Source organism: Pinus tabuliformis, chromosome 1_2 (assembly GCF_031772625.1).
Source record: "Pinus tabuliformis cultivar Carrire ecotype Pingquan chromosome 1_2, CPIR1, whole genome shotgun sequence".
In the NCBI taxonomy this organism is placed as follows: domain Eukaryota; kingdom Viridiplantae; phylum Streptophyta; class Pinopsida; order Pinales; family Pinaceae; genus Pinus; species Pinus tabuliformis.
In genome coordinates, this window is record NC_142298.1 from 467078346 (window position 1) to 467101180 (window position 22835).

Below are 22835 nucleotides of genomic sequence, written 5' to 3' on the forward strand. Positions count from 1 at the left end.
AAATGGGATCTTACAGGAGACATTCTTATCTTATGACTGGTATAATTGAGCAGTTTTACCGCGGAATTTATGCTCGTTAAAAAATAGAAAAGCGAGATCCGAGCAGTTTTAGCACATAGTTCATGCTCGTTAAAAAATAAACATAAGATTGAGCAAGAGTTTCCTCCAGAGTTCAAGCTCATTAAAAAATGAACCTATCCCGGTAAATAACCATTGTGATCGTAAATTTATTAGCCATAAAAAGCCTTGGTCGTGTTTTGCACCTGCCACCTCCATTTCATTTGGCCGATCGTTCACCTCCATATGATTGTTTACCCATTTTGAGGAACAACTGCGAAGAGTGATTTCACCTAGCCATCCTTGTGACACTGCCGTGATTGGAAAATTCCAACATGTACCTGGAATCTGCTGCTATCCCTGTTTATCACTCGTTCCTCAAAAGACGAGTCTTCTTTGAGCTCTTTTCAATTGACTCGTAAAATATGAAAAGTTTGCCGAGTTTTGGCCTTCCAGCTCGTTAAAAGGACCGGAAGAGCTATCCCTCCTCTAGATTTTAATCTTTTTGGACCTGAGGGATTATTGCACAAAAAGGTCGAGCGCTTGTTTTGGTCGGCTCGTTAAAGTTATCGAAAACTCATCCCTTCTATATTGTTTTATACTTTTTCGGACTTAAGGGATTAGATGACGAAAAAGGAATTATGGAGTTAACTTTCTAAACCTTTTCAGACTCTCTAAAAATGAAAAGGACCGAGTTTTCCTTGTCGTTAGACTCGTTAAAATGATTAAATAGCGACAAACTTGTCTTTAGACGAGAACGAGTTTCCCTATCGCTAGGCTCGTTAAAACATAGCGATGGGCTTGCCCGAAGGGCAGGTTATAGAACAAGCATATGTTATCCTCCTCAAGCTTGACAAAAATAAAGAGGTACTGGTAAGAAATGACTGGGGAAAAATTGGGAGAACCTCAAAGCTTTAATGGTAGCAAGTCGCTCTTGAACATGACACTTTTCCTCCGTATCACATCGGGTTGGGTTGTTTCATTCACCGGTCTCATCACCATGGTCTTTGCCAAACCATCCACATTCGGGGTAATGCTACCGATCCATCGCATCAGTGTCGTTATATGTTCAAGAGATGTTGTTCAGAAAGAGTCAACCGTGTCCCATCCACTGCCATACATTATCCTTCATCCACCCATGATCGCCACCCTGAATCATATTTCACAGATTGTTTTCACCTCCATTAAAATCATTAGCTCCGTTCCGTGTCACTGATGTGGGATTCATTAAGGCCCTCCTTTGACGGATCGCTTCTTGTCGACTTCAGCTCATTATCCAAGAAGTTGATCTAGGAACACCCCCCTCAGTACTTTGAAGCTTGCATGCCTCAATGGCAAGTTTCTCACTTCCGGCGACAGGTATACATCAATGACCTTCGACCAGAAGATTTTGCGTGGTGTTCGACGCCAAGTCCTTTATTCACACCGCGTGAATTGTACTGTAGTACCTTGAGGGTCATTATCATTATCGGTGATTCCTCTCGCGCTTGTTAACGGTTTACATTATTGACCGGTAATCAAGCGATGTCTTTCCATGTTCGACTTCAGCGCAATTCTCACATGGATCGACTTGTACTTAGAGTGAAGATCGAACGAGTTTGAAGACCCCGGATCTAGTTTCATCCATCCGGGCTGCGACATATATTCAGGAAATATAAAGACATTTGACATGTACATCATTGCAGCAGATGATCATCCTACTCAAAGGATGATAATTTCAGCAGAGAATTATCAGTCTACCATCAGACGATCGTCTGTTCTATGTACCAAAATGAATTTATAAAGCTGAGCATGGGAATGCCCGCCTCAGCTAGATCATGAAAGCAGAATGAAAAATAATGTATTGTATTGTATTTTATTACAGGTCACCTCTCAGCGATTGAATGAACTTCGGATCCTCCTGATAAAGCATTTCACCCGATAAACGACCTCATACTTTAGGGGGCAACTGTTATAGACATTTTTGTGCCTTACAGCATGAAGCATGAAATGTCAATAATCTAAGGGATCCAAAGTCCCTAAACATGTTGTTCCTACCCCTAGAGGAACAAGGTCAGCAAACCACAACACTGAATATCAGTTCTCCACCTGAAAACACTCAAAAACAAGCTAATTCTGGATCATGTCAACTGCTCCACTGAGCATATGCGCTGAATGTCAACTGCTCCACTGTGTACCTGCACTGAATGTCAACTGCAAAGAAGGCTACCTGTGCTGGGCGAGTTGGGACAAGTGGCACAGTCATTCTTCAAGGTGTCAATGCCCAGGAAGCTTCCAAAATGACACTTGGATCAGGGAATTCGACTGGTGATGAGTAAGAGGGTCTAGATCTCCAAGTGGAAGCAAGAACCTCCAAGTGGACTCAAGAACTGAAGAATAACTGAAGTGGGAGAGGACACTAGTCAGCTTCATGCCAGCTACAAGCTGACTCATCCTTTCTCCAAATCTCCTATATATAGAGCTCTCTCATGAGGTCTAGGAAGGCTGGAATCTTGTGAATGTAAGGAAGTGCTGTTGGTTTGAGTATAGAACTATTGGGTGATTTGCTTTGAAGGAGGTGAAGAGGAGATTTCTTTATGCTGGGAGGTGATGCTGGATTGGGCCTTTTATGGTTGTATCACTTCCTAAACTTTACTTCTTCCATTAATAAAGCATTTGAGGTTCTTCTATATGCATGTGTCTCAATGGTGTATTGCTATACTTGTGTATTTGATTTATTCTAATCCTTGAATCAATTATGAATGTATGCTTTTTGTAGTTTCCCTCTCTTGCCATTTTGCAGGATCTTGGTGTAGCTGGGCCAGTGAAAGAGCAAGGAGCTGGGAGCAAGCAGCAAAGAGAGAAGATTGGATCAATCATTAGCGGAAGACAACGGTTAGTGGATCTCTTTCTCCCCTCTCTTACATCTCATAAAGAAGTAATCTTGAATAGCTTTGCTTTGATTGTTGCTGAGGTACTATCACCCTTAGAGTGGGGTGGGGTCATTCCGTATTGGATACTTTTCCCAACAACATCGTCATCTGACCCATGGTATGGAGATTTTGTCATTTATCTCATGACCAATGCTTTTCGTCCTAACACCTCTCGCTCAGAGCAATGACATATCCTTTCGTGACACCCTTTACTGTTGTGGTATTGATATGATCTTATGGAGGTTCCTCGCTATTGAGGAGGTCACAAAAGTCTTGAATGAGTGCCACTTAGAGGAATGCGATGGACATTTATCTGGTTATGCTACCACACAACAAATCTTACATGGCGGTTACTTTTGGCCCACCATTTTCCGTGACTCTATCCTCATAGTACAAAAATTTCATGCATGCCATATCTATGATTGAAAAATCCAGGCTCCGCCCACTCCTTTGAATATCACCGTCATCGTTGGTCCTTTTGCGAAATGGGGCATCGATTTTATGAAATGTAACCCACACTCAGCTAGGGGGAATGGCTACATTATTATCATTGTTGACTACTTTACTAAGTGGGTTGAAGAGATGCCTACATTCAATAATACCGGCGCAACAACTGTGTACTTTTTCTTCAACTACGTGATTGCTAAGTTTGGTGTTCCGCAAGCAATAATAATAGATCACGGGAAGCACTTTCAAAATCACATGTTGACTGAATTAGCTTCTAAATGGGGACTTTCACATGAAAATTGAACTCCCTATTATCCTCATGCTAATGGACGAGTTGAGGTGATTAACAAAGTTATTAAGAATATTCTTCAAAGTATGATAGCGGTCCACAAATTGGATTAGCACTTGCTTCTCTTTGCTACCTTAAGGGCATATCGAATTTGAGTTAGGACTGCTACTAGATTCACACCCTTCCAGTTGGTGTATGGTCTTGAAGTGATCCTCCCCATTGAATGCAAAATTTCATCACTCAAACTAGCTATTGAACATCTTTCCACTACTCCCTTAGAGGAGGAGCTTCTTTTACAGCTAACTCATTTGGATGAAACCCAGTGCGATTTCGCATTAGCCAATGAAGCCCATAAAAGACACATTAAAGCGCAATATGACAAAAGTGAGAAGCCTAAAATCTTCTCGAAAGGAGATCTTGTTCTCTTATATGACCAATAGGCTGACACGTTAGGTCGAGGAAAGTTCCAGCCTATGTGGTTGGGCCCATACTTTTTCAAGTGAGTCCTTGCAAAAGGGGCTTACGAGTTAGTGGATCTCAATGGAATTCCATTGATGCAGCCTAGAAATGGGTTGTACCTCAAAAAATGTTCTGCTTGATCCCATGCATTGTACACTATGTACATACTATCTATAAGTGTGTTGAGTGTGTTTGCAGTGTGTTTTTTCAAAGTTTCCCAAGGTTTTTGTTGATTTTTTTACTTTTGGATTGTAGATGTCAACCTCTCTCGAACTGTATATTGGTTATGTCGATGGTGCTAGTTGTAGTACTCAGAACCTATCCTCCACAGCATGGTCTATCTTTTCTCCAAATAGTGAGCTAGTGAGTATGAAAGGGATTTACATTGGTCGCTCGAATAACAACATTATTGAGTATAGCGTAGTGGTTGAGATACTTTTCAATGCTATTTCACATGGTATCTGTCGTATAGTCATCAGGTTTGACTCGTAATTCGTAGTACTACAAAACTCTATTCAGTGAGAAATACCACCATCCTTCGCATGGTTTTGAGAATGTGTATTCTAGAAAGAAGTTTCGATTTCATATGATATGAACATATTTCTAGAAATATGAACACATTATCAGATGCCCTAACTAATTTTGTTTTAGATTGACAGTTGCAAAGAATGTAAATAACTTTTAGTTCACATCACATCATATTGAAAGTATAATAGGAACTAGGAAACACTCAATATATATATATAAAGTTTGGTTTTACAAAATGTGTGCCCCGAGACACATATGGCTACATCGTCCATATAAATCTACATGCAAAACATTTAAGTAGACAAACCAGTGGTGCTCATGACGAAATGACACGGCATGAGCTATCTTGCATAGTAATCGACCAATATGATTAGGCACTTTGATTGCGTGTCACTGAAGTCGCAATGGAAGTCGATCAACTACGGTCTCATCAATTCCATGTGTCAGTCCTTCCATGTGGCGCTCCACCTCTAATAGGATCTTTGCTACATCTGGATCTTGTAGCGCATCCCGTCCTACTGCATCATCTTGTATTGGTCCCATGTATGCATGAAAACATCAAATAGTTTAGTCTCGAGAATATAAAAAAACATAAAAAATAAAAATAAAAATAAAAATAAAAATAAAATAGTAAGACTTTCAAAAACTTAATGGTCGAAGTATCTTACCTGAATCATCCCATTTCTTACCCTCAGGCAACTCAAGCTTAGGATAATCACAAAAATCCATCCCTATGTAAGGATAATAATCAACAATGATGAACTACTTGCGTAGCCATCCAAAGAAGTTTGGTGAAAAGTTGATATTTGATGGGCCTGTATGTCAGCTTTTATGGTCTATCCACCTTCTCATCCATGGGGTCCTTGGATTGATGGGTTGAAATACAATCTACTAAGGCTGCAATAGTGGAACCCGCTCTAGAGAAAAAGAGACTAAGATCATTCCATAACGAAAGCTTTTCAACTTCCCCTCCTTTTCTTCAGTAAGATGTTCCTTCAAATTGACCAAGAAACCCTCACTCCAGTTTAATATTGTTGGCTTTAGAAATTATATCCCATACTACATGTAAGATCTACTCACTACATGTAGTGTTGAGCTACCTTCCAATCTTGAAATAATGAATAAGACCATTCTCAGAGGTAATTGGGATATATCCTTTATGTTGATCTTCCCATCTCTAGTATGAAGGGTTCGAGGTATGCAATAGGTAGCAATATAGTATTTGACCATCTCATCACCAAGTCTTCCACCTAGATGAGAGATGGGGGAACCTTGCTTTGATAATCTAGTCAAAAAGTAAATACCCTCTACCTGTATCTCAAGAAGATTCTCCCCAAACCTAAACGCATGTGCCTGTATATCCCATGAACTGACAAGGTACTTTAGCAAGTCCATCTATTGCCTCATACCCAAAACATAGAAGAATTTCAATAACCCACAGTTTTAGAGTGCTTGTATGGTAGCCGATTCATTTGCTGCATTTTTTAATCAAATTTTGTTCTTCGTGTTCTCTTTCTCACCATATGAATGCCATTTTGTACTAATTGGTACCTAAAACATCAATAAGGGATCCATTAGGATCTTTCCCATGCAAAAAAACTTGACAAAATTTGAGTCAAAAATGAGAAACAACTTAGGAAAATCTACCCAACGCACCCCAACAATGTCTACCATTGCATTGCATCTCTACATGCAGTGTTTCCTTGCCTAGGGGAAACATAGTTTTCGACATGGTGGGGGTGCGTTGGTCTCAGGGAATTTTTTATGAACCCCTAGGGAATCAAAACCCTAAAATTTTTGCATGAAATTACAAAAATGGACAGTGGAAAGATAAAGAAAGGTTTAAGTTCCTACCTGGAAGCAACAACACTTGAAATGGTTCCCTGGATTGGTTGCAATTAGCTGCGGAAGATTGAGGGAAAAAGGGCTCCAAATACTCACTGTTGAAGGTAAAATGTGAAATGGTAAAAATAACAACTCATTTTGAATATTTATGGTCATTTTCTCATTATTTTATTCATTGTTAATGTTTTTACCTAGATATGCTTCATTTTTACTATGAAACAGGTATGTTTAATCCTTCTTGTGGTGTTTTGAGCAAGTCAATAGTTGTTAGCAGGTTTTCATTATGTTTGAACAAGTTACTTTGACCACTGAGTATAGTTTTATCTCTTTTTTGGACTCTTTAGACCCACAAAAAAGGAACCCCCCTAGAGTCCTCTTTCAACTCTCTTCAGACTCCCAAAATATGAAAATATTGTCGAGCACTTGTCTTTTCGAACTTGTAAAAGTAAATGACAAGACATTTATTCAGTATAAGTTTAACCCTTTTCTGGATTGAGATAAACTAGCTACGAAAAAGGAATACCTTAGTCGAACATGGCTAAGAGGTTCTCTTGGGTATTATTTTCTACCTTTCAGGCCTAAGGGACTATCTATGAAATGGGACATCTAGATTTTTCTTTTTTTCCTCTTTTCCAAACTCTCTAAACATGAAAAATATGTCGAGTTTTACCTTCATTGGACTCGTTAAAACATCAAACAGTGATGGACTTGTCGAACATGACGAGGCTGAACCACTCCTTCTCAAGGTTCGTTAAATATACTTGGAGGGATTCATATAAAGGATGGACTTACAAATCTGTTATCACAAAATCACTACTGAGGGCTGCAACCAAGCAAGATTTCATGTAACTATTTCAACCTATCTTTAGACCAAAGATTAGGCTCTTTGATCAGAGAGGGCTCTCTCACACACTCTTGATAAAATCCTTCAAACAATAGATGGCTAATTCTTTATTTATTCATGAAAGCAAAGCTGGTTGGAAACACATCAAACTGGTTCTCATTGGGCTATGGAGTCTATAATATTAAGTAAACAAGGAAAACATAGTCATCTCATGGAAGTCAAGGCTCTTTGCATCACATGTCAAACATACTCCATCAAAACATAGCTTGCTAAACACACAGGAAGTCAGAGCATAAGATTATGAATTCTGAGTGATTGTGTTACAACAAGGCTATAAAATAACATAGAATATAAAACACCATCATTATATTTGAACATAGCAATCCATCGAGAATCTTGAGTAGAGAACAACACTGTTTTACTATTACTGTCAAAAAAGTCTTACAATGGCCCAAAACAACTCTGTTTTTCTATAAAATGTCCAACCCCTTCTACATTCTAATCTGATCCCTTTATAGGCAAACAAACTTATCCACCTCGAGCTTCCTCCTCCAGCATGAGGGGAGCCTCGAAGGTGGCTATTCACTATCCCTATCTAGTGCCTAACTAATTTATTAATTACAACATGTCTAAACTGAAATCACAAATGGTTTTCATTTAATCAAAATCCTAAATCTTTGCTCCTTGTCGCATGATGCTTTTCTGGCTCTTGACACATGTCCTTTAGCTGTTTAGGTTGAAGTATCTTTGAAGGAGAGTACATAGAACGAACTAGCTTTGGATTTTAGTTACGTGTATGCTTATTAATTGATCAAGAAGAATGCTCTGTTTTCACGGTCTTTGTTTCCCACATTCTCCCAAAGTATAGCAGCCTGTTCCCAAATCTTTTAATAACCCCAGACATGGAATGCTGCCATGTTTCAGATGTGCTGTAAGTGATATTAATAGACAGGTGCTTCTCTTCCTCAACTCCCGCTCACAGTATCACACTAGCTGCTCTGCACTTTAAAATCATCACCTACAGCAGTTTCGTAGCGCGCTACAAAACTGTTGTGTGATTTAAATAAACCACAGTGTTCCTTTAAACTTCTCACAAAATTGAATAGCTGATGTTGCCAATCTTCAGTTTCACCTTTGCTATGCTGAGATTCAGAATCACATTCCCTATAACATGAACCTCCAATAGATGAACCAACTGCAATTGATGAGACCACCATGATTTTACCATCCCACTGACTCAACACAGCGTCATATAAGCCAAAACAGAGCAAGTTTGCTAGAGATATGCTATCTGCATAAGTGTGATGGGGAGGTATCTGAAACCCATCAAGCAGAGGATGTAATCCATTGTTTTCAGCCCGGGCTATTTGGATGGGTACAAGACAAATAAGTTGACAGATCCAGTTTCCAGAAACATCAATGTTAAACAGATGGTACAAACCATGGTTGCCATGACGAGCAATGGCATTATCTTTCCCAAATTGCATGGTATCAAAATGTGGTTTATATATATTTGCATCATTGAATCGAACCTGAATGGCTGCATTGGTTGATGATGCAATTGCTAATCGAAGCTTATAAAGACTGTTTTGTTCCACACCTCTTAGCTGGAATTTTATTTGCCATGTTGCGGGACGAAAGCTTCCATCATTTTCAATCCTGCATGTGTGTGCAAAGCACCAATCCCTTCTCCAGTCACTAGTCCCAACTGTATATATCAAATCGTTGTCTTTGAAGATTTCAGAATATCTTTCCCAAAGGCCATATTGCCGGAACCTTTCAGGATGATTGAGAAATAGTTTGTTGATGTGGCAAGGCTTGGGATCTGGAATGAAAAATTCTGCAGCAGTGCGATCTGGTAAACCTATCTCCCATATAGTAAGGCCATCTCTTGGGGGCTCATAGATCAAAATCCCAACATCTATCCTACAACCTGAATATATGTTAATCAAGCCTTCTTTCATATAGTCACCAAGAACACCCGGCACCCAACCATAGAGATTGTAGGTACCAGGGCAAACATTTTCTATAGAGAAAAGCCCATTCTCATCAGCTTGACTCCAAAATTGGTAGCTCTTACTCTCTTTTTGCCAAGAGCCCTTTTCCCCAGATGTGGACAATCCCAGAAAAGCAAAACGAGCAGGGTGAACATCCTCAACAACATATTTATCATGTACTAACAGTTGTCCAGTAATATATCCTCGTTCTGGTCTCTTTCTAAATAATGGAGATTCAGGCCACCCATAAGGCCAACTTTGTACCTCCTTTATCATCTGTAACTTTGCATCTTGCCACAAGGAGAATGGGTGAGCCTCTCTTGATGAAGAATTAAGATAAATGAAGACTGGGCCAAAAACCTTTTGCCACGCTTCTCCAGAACGAAACTTAGGACATAGCTCTTCACCCGCATAATGAGCACTATGAAACATTGCAAGCGATGTTGGCCCAACATGGGATGTCAAGTTTTGTTTTATTGGACCTCCATTACGAAATTCATCGCTAGGAGTGATGACCCAGAACCCAACCATGGGATCAAAGCTGATCCATCCATGGACTCTGTTCTCCCTATTGTCACATGAGTACTGGTACTTATCATCTACCTCGCCTTGAAGGCTAGGGTTCCCAGGATTTGAGAGAAAAACTGCTTCAGGATATATAAGTATGTTGCATCTGTTTGGCATCCGATCATCCGGGGATGGCATCAATCTTTGCTTGTTATCAGCAATTGCCATGTAGTGAAATCTGTCTTTCCTCAATTTGAATGTAACACGAGTTTGATTGAGATTGAAATCTGGCCACCCCGTTGGACGCTCATATATCGCATAGGTGTAAAACCCACTGCTCCCTCGAAGCAAAACAAACCTTTTGTCTATATTTAATGGCACCATCTTCCAACTGCTTGAAGGATTGTATGGCCTGAGGAAAGAGACTTCAACCTTATCCTTGTTAGCCTCGACCACTTTAAAAAATATCGCACTTGGCACATCAAACGTATCCTTCCCTCCTGGCTCGTTCCAATTGAGATCCCAGTATCCTCTGTTCGTTTCTTTGTTGAGAATTTCGAGCAAATTGTCAAGCCCTCCATAACCTATGCCTGTAATTATCCCCGCTGGTTTTGATATGGTGACTCGCACAATTCCATTATCTAATGCAATGTGAGCACCCTGATCCACAAAATACACATCGCCCCCCTAACACTTCCGCTACAGAGTGCAGAACTAATAGCATACTTATCAAAAGTGTGATAAATGTAATCTAATGTAGTGCAAGTCTTCTGAGAGCCATGGTTCTTGGAATATTTACAATCTCCCTCTGAATTTAACTTGTGCTTTGGTAATTCTTTAAACTCCAAAACTTCTGTGGCTGGAAATCACCAACATCTTCAGCGATATTATCCAAGGAAATGTTCTTCAAAAAGGACATGGCATCACCTAGCATGTAAACTTTGAGCTCAAATTCTGATGAAGCCTTGCTTACAGCTTGAGAAGTTTCTTGGTCGCCAGCTGGAGCATGTAACCGGCACGTTACCACGTTTGTAGAAGACAATATCTAAATAATACCATCCACCTTGACAAAGGAAATTCATCTATTTCGAACTCTGCCATTTGCGCCATCCTTCTTTTATTTCTATTTAATGCGCACTCACCCTTTTAACGACACCAGTTAACCTAAAACCAGCTCTTGTGCCACTAATAATGGCGGCCTTGTAGCATATAAAACTACTCGACACTTGGCATTTAATCACCGCATTTGAAAAGAGCACTTTCATGTCTTCAATATATGCATTAATAATGAACCAACGTGCTCGATAATACTCAAGACATTTTCATTTATATCAGTCATTTTAAAAACCCCTGTATTTCTTAGATCCATCCATGGTGCCATCATGTTCTCCAGAAAGCAAGGCGGAATTAATAACTCCATTGGTGCTAGCCAATATCAAAGGCTTCTTTCTTCCATCCATTGTCAATGCCTCAGCCAAATTTAGGCTCGATATGCTCATTTCTTAATAAACCACCCCAAATTATACTAAGCAACAACATAGCAACTATCTGCTTTTAGAGCTTCAGAGTATTTCTGAATTCTTTCATGGACAATTTCTACAAGTTTGAAACTGGTCCCAAGTTCTGTCAAAACAATTACTAAGTACTCCGCAGCATGAACAAGGTGTGAACATGAACTTTATCATAAATATTTTTCAAATCTTTCAATCCATTGTGGCGCCCTGCTTTGTGAAAGAAGTTACAGATTGTGAAAAGACAATCCCAAATGTCAAACACTCTATGACTTATAAAATTTAATAGATTCTTTGTCTAGAGGATTCAACACAAAATCTCCTGCAAGTCTCCCACATTAGTATGTACATCTTTCACAATCACCCATGAGCCAGAATTCAGAGATAACTCCCTTAATGTATTTGATGGCAATCCTACAATAGCTGCATCATCATAAGGTGTCTCCTTGAACATACTGCCACTGCTCTCATCAACATTCCTGGAGGGAAGTAGAACTCTGTACAATAAGCATGCTAGGATTTGGACCTTCACTGAAAACTCAAACAAATCCCCAGTTTCGTAGCACGCTACGAAACCACTCAAACAGGTAGCGCTGCGAAACTGCTAAAAAGAATTCTGGCGCTGCGAAAATACCCTGACTTTAAGCTAGACTAAAAAATTTTTACAACAGCATTTTCAGTGATAACAAAATCAATCATATGTTATCCTCCTCAAGCTTGTTAAAAAATAAAGAGGTACTGACTAGTATGGTTGGGGAAATTTGGAAAACAAGGGATTCCATTTTGCTAATGGCAGTGAGTCACTCTTGTACACAACACTCTTCCACTTCATCTTTGTGGCTATCAGGGAAAATTTTAATAACCCCCCCTAAATTTATAAATATAATAAATGGGCGAATCTCTATGGTATATAGGAAAAGTGGAAGGCGATTTTATCAATAATATAATATGTATATATAATTTTTTGGCGAATCTCTCACTAGGCATGGCGAATATTTACTCAATTATAAAATCTTGTAAGATCTTGGTGAGTCTTTCACTAAATAATAAAACTTTGTAAAGTCCTAGTGAATCTTAGCATAGGCTAAATGCTGGTTTAATTCCCCCATTTAAATAGGCTACATTCCAGGTGAATACCATGGGTCAATACCATGTGCCATTTTGGTGAATACCATGGGTCAATACCATGTGCCATTTTTATTTTTATTAATTCTAATATTAGGGTTAATAATGGTTTTTTGCATGGTATTAATAACAATCTAGTCCATGGTATTTGTCCCATAGTATTTTGGCCGTAGGTTTCACCTAAATATAAGGTGACTTATGGAGTAAATATAAAAAATGTTTTATTTGTTTACCATACCTCTCGTTTATTTATATTTTTATTAATTTACCATACCTCTTTTACAAATATGGTATTTGGCCCATAGGATTCACTTAAATAAAACCTCTTTCTTGAGCCTTCATAAATAGAACGAGGGTTATGGAGTAAATATAAAAAGAGGTTTTATTTGTTTACGATACGTCTAGTTTATTTATATTTTTATTTATTTACCATACCTTTTGAGTAAGTATAAAAAGACGTTTTATTTATTTACCATACCTCCACTTTACTTATATTTTTATTTGTTTACACCCTTACATGTATATAAGGTGACTTATGGAGTAAATATAAAAAATGTTTTACTTATTTACCATACCTTTCATTTATTTATATTTTTATTAATTTACCATACCTCTTTTATAAATATGGTATTTGGCCCATAGGATTCACTTAAATAAAACCTATTCTTGAAAATGGGCGAATGGATTCACTTAAATAAAACCTATTCTTGAAAATGGGCGAATGGAAGGTTGTAAGTCCTAATTTCAAGGGCTAAATTTACATTTTTTACCCTCTCCCTTAAAATAAGGTGGGCTATTTGAGGTGATTTGTAAAAATGTACTATGATACAAAATATTCGCCCACTAAAAATTTAAAACCCCTTAATTTCGCCAAAGGGCGAACATTCGCCCCTAAAATTATCCTTGGTGGCTATTGGGTTGGGTAATCTACTTGTTTTTTGGTTATCATACCATATTTAGAGCCTCCATCTTAGTTTTGGGTCAATGCTGCCAACTCCATTCAGTGTTGTTGGTGTGTTCAAGAAAAGTCATTTAGTTGATCTCTGCTACAATGCTCTTAAACCTTCATTTCATGTTTAACTTTCTTGATCCAGTTTCATGTCAACATCATTCTTCTCATTCTGTCTCAATCATCATACATGTTTATGTCATTGATGGGGGATACATCAAGGCCCTTCTGATATGGGTCACTTCCTTTCGACTTCAGCACATCATCCAGGAAGTTGACGTAGAAAAACCCCTTGGTACCTTAGTGCTTGCGTACATCAATGGCAAGTTTCTTTGCTCTTGGTGACAGGTTTACATGAATGTCCTTGGATTGAAATATTTTGTGTGGCGTTTGACATCAACCCATTTATTCACACCAAACGGATTTTACTATGCTACCTTAAGATCCATTAACATCATTGGTGGTTTCTCTCATGCCTGTTAATGGATTACATCATTGGACGGTAATCAAATGGTGCCTACCATGTTCCACTCCAGCTCATTGATTCACATGGTTAGACTCATACTTTTATTGGTCATGTCAATGAGATAAAAGACCCCAGATCTAGTTTCATCCGTCCAGGCTATGATTTTAGGATTATACATAGATCACAATGTATGGTGGTCATGATCATATTGATAGTCATCTAATCATGGGTCCACTAGTTTCATCTGTGGATGTGTCATTTGATCATTGTACATGTTATGCTAGCTTATGACTTGAGTATGGGTATGCCTCCCTCATCATACAAATATGTCATGTTGTAAATGTATTGTAACTATAACACCCTCCTCCCACATCTACCCAAGAAACCAGTCAGCCTAGGTAAACATGCGACGAGAGGCCACTATGATATGATTCGACCTCCTAAGTCACCTTAAGGAAGTGGAACCGACAAAAACAGACCATACAAACATTCAACATCAGCTTCAAGACCCTTAGTAACCAATCCAACACTTCAGACAACTTGCCCTTGGATCCCACTAAACTTTTGGACAACTTAAGCCTCACTCGCTCTCATGTTATAGGCATGACAACATCCAAAAATCCAAAGTCGCTCTCACAGGCTTGCTTTCCAGCATCTTGGGAGTCATTTAGTCAGTGTTATGCCAGCATCCCTAGGATTTGAGCCACTTTTTCAGGCCCAGAGCCCAAGTCACTACCCAGAATTGAACCATCTCTTTAGAACAGTAAAATAACATGGAAATGACAGTACTAAAGAAAATACTTGTTTAAGACCTTGACTGGACCCCTACTAGCCATGATAGGCATTTCGTTAAACATATCATGAATATGTAAACTACAAGTGTAAATAACATATCTGAGCATAGGGGTCTCATACTTATCTGAGATTCGCCATGAAGCATTGATGTCTCAACATATTAACTTCCACTCCATACATTAGACCACAGATACATTGTTCATTGATATACAAGTAAAAATATCATGATACCCATACATAGTTGATATCATAAAGCACATACATAACCAGCACAATAGGGACACAAATAACCATGAAATCATAGCCATATAAACCAAATATAATCCAACATAATACTCATAGAAATACAAGGAGAAATAACATTTCATTAATTATGAAAAATCCAAACCAAGGATGGGACTTCCACATTCCACCCGACTATAGAATGGCTAAGCCAAATATCTCTTCATCCATTCACCCTCATGCCATATTCCAAGCATGAATGTGGGAGTCAAACCAAAAGAACCAACCAGGGCATACCAAGGCTAAACCACCTCACCCTCATCAAAATAAACCAAGCTTTATCGTGATCCATCCCGGATCACTAGGCCAACACAATAAACATATCATAACATGCTTTACCATGATCTCCACTCGATCACTAGACCAAACAAGCATCGATACCACCGTATTTCTCCACCTACACCGTGAGGAATTTTCTTGTCTCCTAGTCTCTCAAGCTTTACCTCAATCCAAACCTGAATCACTAGGCTCTAAACTGACACCCCTATTTCTTAGGCTTTACTGTAATCCACACAGGATCACTAGGCCCTAAACCGAGATCCACTCTCCAAGCTTTACCACATATCCCAATCTGGGATTACTAGGCCCAACAGAGAGAGAACCACCTCTTGGATTTACCATATATCCTTCCATTCACCAAGAAGGATTCTTGGGCCCACCAAAGCAACACAATCTTGCCTTACCACAACCCATAGTCTAGCTCAGGGTTCACTAGGCCAGTGGCTTCACCGTGATCCACAGTTTGGTTCAGATACCACTAGGCCATGTGCTCTATCATTCGAAGATCCACCCCACTCAGCTTTAAATCCATCCAGCTCAACCAAAACATGAGAACCCCATCACACCATGGTTATCCAGAAATGGAAAGGCTAAGCTGAAAACATTGTTACACCTGGAAAAACCCATGCCATAACAACAAAAGAACCACATGAAATACCATGCATGCCAAATCTAGCAAGGAAATCACACATGTAAAGTGATACCTGTGAGAACCATGTTGTAGATGTTTGATCCTGCTCTTCCTTTCTTTCTCCTTCCTTCTTTTTTCCTTCTTTCCCTTTCTTGATCCCATGCATAATCATAGAAAAAGCTTGAGCCAAGAGCTTACACTGACTAAGATCTTTCTCATTGATTTTCAGAAGCCTTTTTATCAATGAGGCCTCTATTTTCTTCATTTTCCATTATTTTCCTTCAATATCCTCCTCACATGCAACCTGTGACCTTTCACCTTCCTTTACTCCTAATTTCCATTATTTTCATAAATAAATGTACCAAAATGCCATTTTGCCTTTCCAAAGCCTTATCCATTTCCTTTACCAATTTCCTTAGCCATAAACAACCAAATGAACACCCCCCTGGGATGTCTTGCCTCGCCATTCAACTTGGAATATGTGTCCCATCACCATGGCCTTATATATATATATATATATATATATAGATATATACATGGAATTTTCACTAAGGTTGTTACAGAACCCTCCCCCTTGTGGGAACATCGTCCTCTATTTTAAACCACGCCAAGACCTCGAAAAAGTTGCTGAAAAGCAAACATACTGCCCATGGAGCTTTACAACTTAGCTCGTTGCAGTATTTACAAAGAAAAACCTGCTCAAAAGAAGTACATCATGACAACCTGACCAAATAACAACCATACCACATACTGGAGATTTATAGCACAACTCATTACGATATTTACAATAATCACATATACACATTCACTAAACTAGCAAGTAAAAGGATACAATGCCCATATCAATCAACAAGGGAATTCAGAGGATCACACCCCCTACCTCAAAATAATACCAGGATTCACCTCCTTCACAGGAAGTCCAGAATCCACTATCACAGTCAAAGCTGCATCCAAAGTCCAACGTTATAATCTTGTGCCACTTGTCCCCTCAGTGAACAATTAACTGCTCATTTTTCCATGGCACACTCCCAATGTGTATCTGATTCAATCTGGCAATGCTAATGACCAAAACCAATATATTTGTGATCTTCCCTTCTTTGCTACACAGTCCCTTGGGAAATCTGGTCACCCCCTTCCGTGAAGTCACTCACCTTCCATGTTCCTCGACATCCCCTATCATGGGCAATTCATTCCTTCGCAAGGATTCCTCGCATCGAAAGATCAAACAACCAAGGCATATACCTTCCACAATCATCATACCAGTCATAACATGCTCATGGAAATCAATGGACACTATTGGGTACCAGTGCACCACAATGGCCCTGATCCTGAAGTGCTTTACCGACATACTATTGAATTTTCCAATTCCTTTTGCTATTGTTGCTAATACTTGCAGTCAATTTCAACCACCCAACTAGGAATGTTCATGCACTCTTGTTTGAAGCACATAATTTCTATTAGATTCAAAATAAATGGAAATAAATTCACATCATACCTCATTGATAGCTCGTCAATAAGGTACACTTGCAATAATGTTTACTTCCTGTCACAACAAGTCAAAATAACATCTCTGATCAAATCAACAGGTATAAAAATATCACATCAGGTTAGCTCAAACACAATCATCATAGATCAAAATCATAAGTCACATGTAATCATCATAAACTAGAATCATAGATCACATGTAATCATCATAGCCCATAATCCTAAATCACATGCATAATAAAATTGAAATAAAATTTTGATACTTATCATTTCATCAATCCTTACCTTGTACCTTTGTCTTTTTCCATACGCACTCTGGATCAGTTGTCACATACACAGTGCCAACTCCTCAACCATGTACACATACACGTAGTGTGCTTCACACACATACAACCACACATGACATACAACACTATGCAATACATGCACCTAGTACCGTTGTTGTAGGGAAAAGTATCCGACTCGGATGACCCTATCCCACTCTAAGGGTGACAGTTCCTTAGCAACAACTGTAAAACAAACTACTTAAGGTTTTCTTCTTTATGAAAGCAAAAGAGAATGGAGAAATGCACTAACCATTGCCTTGCGCTTAATGTCGAATCCAAACTCTTCTCTTTGGCCGCTTACTCCTAGCTCCTTGTCCTTTTGCTTGCCCAGCTACAATGAGATCCTGCACAATAACAAAGAAGGAAACTACAAGAGGCATGCAATCATAACTGGTTCATGGATTAGTGTAAACCAAACATGCAATCATCACAATATATTATTGAAACAAGAGCACATAGAAGAACCTCAATAGCTTTTATTAATGAAGAAGTAAAGGTTCTGAGAGTATTACAACCATTGAAGGCTCCAACCCAGCAACACCTCCCAGCAGAAAGAATTGCTCTTCTTCACCTCTCTCAAACAATCACCCAATAACTCAATAGTGAAACCAACAGCATATCATTACTTTGCAAAAAATTCCAGCCTCCTGAGCTCATAGGAGAGAGCTCAATATATAGATGAATTGAGAAAGGATGAGTCAGCTTGCAACTGATGTGTAGCTGCCTTGTGTCCTCTCTCTCTTCAGTTAATCTTTAGTTGATCTTCAGTTCTTGAGTCCACTTGGTGAACTTTGCTTCCACTTGGAGAAACAGAGCCTCTGACTCATCACAAGGTGAAATCCCTGATCCAAGTGTCATTTTTGGAAGATTCCAGAGCAATGACTCATTGTGCCACTTGTCCCATCTCGCTCAGCGCAGGTGGCCTTTGTCCCACTTGCTTTGCAACGCAGGTACACCATGGAGCAACTGAGTTTCAGCGCAGAAACCTAGTGGAGTACCTGCTTTGATTTCAGGATTGCTTGTTTTTGAGTGTTTTCAGGTGGAGAACTGATCTGAGAGCTGTTGGTTTGCTGACCTTGTTCCTCTAGGGGTAGGAACATCATGTTTAGGGAACTTTGGATCCCTTGGATTATTGACAATTCATGCTTGTTGCTGTAAGGCACAAAATTGTCTATAACAACCGTGTGCCTTTAACACATCATGTGTTACATGCGAATGATATCACACGTACACTAGTTCCATATGTACAAGGTCCCATCTGCACAGCGTGTGCACAACGTCACGTGTACACGACACCACCTGCATAATGTGTACATAACACCTCATGTACACTGCACCACTGTACAACGTGTACACAATACCACATGTAAACATTACCACATGCAAGACATGTATGCGACACGATATGTACACAACGCCACATACATGTACACATCACCACCTGCACAAAATTCCACTTGTACAACATGTACACAACACCTCATGCACACAACACTATATGTACATAGTTCCACATGTACAACATGAACATAACACCACCTATAGATAGCACTGCATATCCAACATGTACATATAATCATTTGTACACAACAGTGTATATGTAATATCCGCACAACACTACATGCACATAACATCACATATGCAACATGTGCACAACAATAGTACCACACATCCAAAACCACATTGTCTTTACCAAGCAACCTTGCTTCTAGTGTCTTATCCATTCTTGTCCCATCATGTCACAGAGCTCACTGCTTTCATTTCGCTATTGTATCCCTCGGTATAACTTGTCCATAACATAGACATAATATAATCACATAATATAAACTCATAACCATATGATATTGACCTTGTATATTTTTCATGACTGCTCTTCTCAATTGATTCCTTGTAAGACTAGGAACCTCTTCATGTCATTCGCTTGTGTAAGAAATCATTCCTCCACAAGAACAATTTTTGATGACCCTATCAGACAATGACATAGCTACATACATACATACATATATAATCATTAGCATAAAATTATCATCATTATGTGAGACAACGACATACATACATACATGTATACATATATAAACATTAGCATAATCATAATCATAACAAAATTACCAAATAACATAAGGTATAGGTTAAGAGAACTTCCTTTATTCATACACAACATGCACAACATTGAGAAAAATTGTTCCCAACATAGCCAAGGCATATAACACCTCAGATCAATTTACTTTACCTTTTCTTGTTACCTTTCACATGTTCGTATTGTCACTGTCCATTTACCACTATGGACCAACCATTCCAATCAACTGTCATAGTCCTACCTTCTGTTGCACTTACTCATACATAAAGCTTCATCCATGTCTTATATTACCTGTTGTGTACCACATAGCTCTCCCCGAGCTCCAATAAATTTCCTCTTTTCCCAACCAATTCCCAAGACTTAAAACATACAATACCAAGAAACAAACAAGAAGCAAAACCATGAAAACCAATAACAACACAACACTGCAACAAAGTGGCATAACTATGCACCAAACACACTCAATATCGCACATCAAGCACAACAATCATAAAAAACCAAAAGCACAAGGCTAACAACAAACACCATGACTCAATCCCCATGGTTCCCAAGGAAAGCTCAACCAGATCCTTCTTGAAGATTTCATGGTAACCTCTTTTCCATGCAATCCCCTCCATCATACCGCCATAAACACATAATTGTCAGTGCATAAATAAATATAACAATACACTAGATACATTATCTTGTTTTGCCAAGCATGTTTCCTTGTAGCTGAACACATCCATGCCATCTCTCAAGGAACTCCAATTCCCTTGACAAATCCACCTGTAACTAGAGACTAGCTAATATACTTGTCAATTATAGGTCCATGAATATAGAACATATCCACATAATTTTAGAGAAATCAGTTTTAAGAAGACTTCATGTGTGCAAAGTACTCATTCGTTTGGAATTAAAGTTTCCAAACATAGCCAAAGGAATTATTGCCCAATTCCTTTCATTTACCCTTTTACCTTGCTACAATCGAGGCTTACTATGTATTGTCACATCACCCAACTGTTAGTTATATAAACACATCAACTATTACCTTGTCACACTAATACCAAGCATGTTCCCTGCAAATGCTCACACCACATGTTCCAAATATCAAGACAATCGTATATATCAATTTGAAATCAACTTTTACAAACAATCATGTCATAACGCATGGTCAACTCATAGCCATTAGACATAATTTTACAACTATCAGCTACATTCAAGTACATATCAACTGTCTCAACACATATGTGTTAGTACAATCATCTTAAAACAAGCTCATTGGAGCACATACTCATATTATGAAATTCATCAAACATTCAACTAACTTGCAAACATACCATGTTAAATAAATCAAGTAGACACCAAACACTCAAACACCAAATAGATGCCATAATCAAACAATCAAGCACAAGGTAGGTGACATAAACAATTTCATACCTTAATGTATCTTAGGGGAAGCAATATTGTCTGCACAATCAATCTAGTTAGCATGATATAACTTTACAAGATATTAATTCAAACATAAATAATATCACGATACCCAAAATAGTCACTAGATAACATGTTTATATCATAACTCATACACAATTATCATTTATGCATAACAATCACATATGTACAATCAGTCTAGATTAGTGCCACACAATGCAACATGATAAGTCGACTCATACCTGAATGTCATAACCCTAACCATCTGCATAGGCCAATCTAATTTTGCATGATACATATAACATAAAGATATAAATTTTATAACCCTAATCACAAAGTTACTAGCATATAACAACAACACTCTATATATCATGCTCATCAACAACATATAACCTAACCATTAAGTTATCTAACATAAAATAATAATAACAATGCATACGAGCACATGTTACTATCATTCTTGACTATTTGACACATGTGCTTATGACTATACTAATCAACTATCATCTATCATGTATGTAACCATAACATCAAAAGACATGTACATAAACCTAATGTATATAACCTAATTCATATAACAATCCTTGACTTACATACATGGATTCCAAACATACAATACCTATATGACGATCTCCTCTTACCCCAAAGTCCAATGTTGCAACCTCATTATGATTATATGCATCTCCTTCTCTATCGCATCCAACATATTAACATCATAACATACTTATATCATCATGATAACCTAAATTACATACCATGCCTTCACAAGTCATGTTTGACCTACATTACATGCATAACTATAACCAAGACCATTCATGCATGACAACTGCATATACACATATAACAAATGAGTACCAAACCATATACACATCATTCTAGATAGAGTCCATTCATCAATGCTTGACCATATCAACTACACAAACCATGACCTCATGCATTACAACAACCATTACTCCATTGTACACATTGTCATATGCAACCATCAACATGCATAAGAAATGCCTAATCAACTACCCATACGCATGAATGCATGTAGTCAATCATAAGCAATTAATTAATGTAACCAACCTACAAGACCGATAGATGTAATCAAACATACAATAATGAAACCTACCATACAAGGATGTAATCAAGAAATATATAACATGTAAGCAACCTATAACAATATGTAACTAGTCATATTCTCATGACGATGCATTCCACCAAAATCAAAATCAAGTTCCTCATGACAACCTCAAGTTTCACATGACGACATCACTTCAACCCTGATCAGCATCATGCAAATGCAACAAACATATGGAATGCAAGTGTAAGGGATAGACATGCAACTGACATGCATGCATGGCCAATAAACATTTTCCATCTAGTTTGATGGGTGAACCATGCTCTGATACCACTAGGTAACACCCTCCTCCCACATCTACCCAAGAAACTAGCTAATCATGGTAAACATGCGACGAGAGGCCAATATGATATGATTCGACCTCCTAAGTCACATTAAGGAAGTGGAACTGATGGAAACACACCATACAGACATTCAACATTAGGTTCAGGACCCTTAGGAACCAATCAAACACTTCAAACAACTTGCCCTTAAGTCCCACTAAACTTTTGGAC

The 22835-nt window shown here is 38.5% G+C and overlaps 1 protein-coding gene across 1 annotated transcript; it reads right to left on the reverse strand.

The window, feature by feature from the left end:
- Window positions 1-5082: 5082 nt before the first annotated feature.
- Window positions 5083-11150, reverse strand: LOC149206369 (putative rhamnogalacturonate lyase C). The gene is made up of 5 exons (XM_089397675.1): window positions 11028-11150; window positions 10760-10930; window positions 8514-10572; window positions 5361-5423; window positions 5083-5219 (listed from the first exon to the last, which is right to left on the reverse strand). Exons 1-5 carry the CDS (start codon window positions 11148-11150, stop codon window positions 5083-5085), a joined length of 2553 nt encoding a protein of 850 aa, XP_089253801.1.
- Window positions 11151-22835: the final 11685 nt, after the last annotated feature.

Excerpts from the sequence above, each read along its gene's own strand:
- LOC149206369 (XM_089397675.1), bottom strand. The coding sequence starts at position 11,150 with ATGAAAGTGCTCTTTTCAAATGCGGTGATTAAATGCCAAGTGTCGAGT. Across the intron at positions 10,931-11,027 it reads TAACTGGTGTCGTTAAAAGG|ATATTGTCTTCTACAAACGT; the intron begins GTGAGTGCGCAT and ends GGTATTATTTAG. Across the intron at positions 5,220-5,360 it reads TAAGAAATGGGATGATTCAG|ATGATGCAGTAGGACGGGAT; the intron begins GTAAGATACTTC and ends GACCAATACAAG.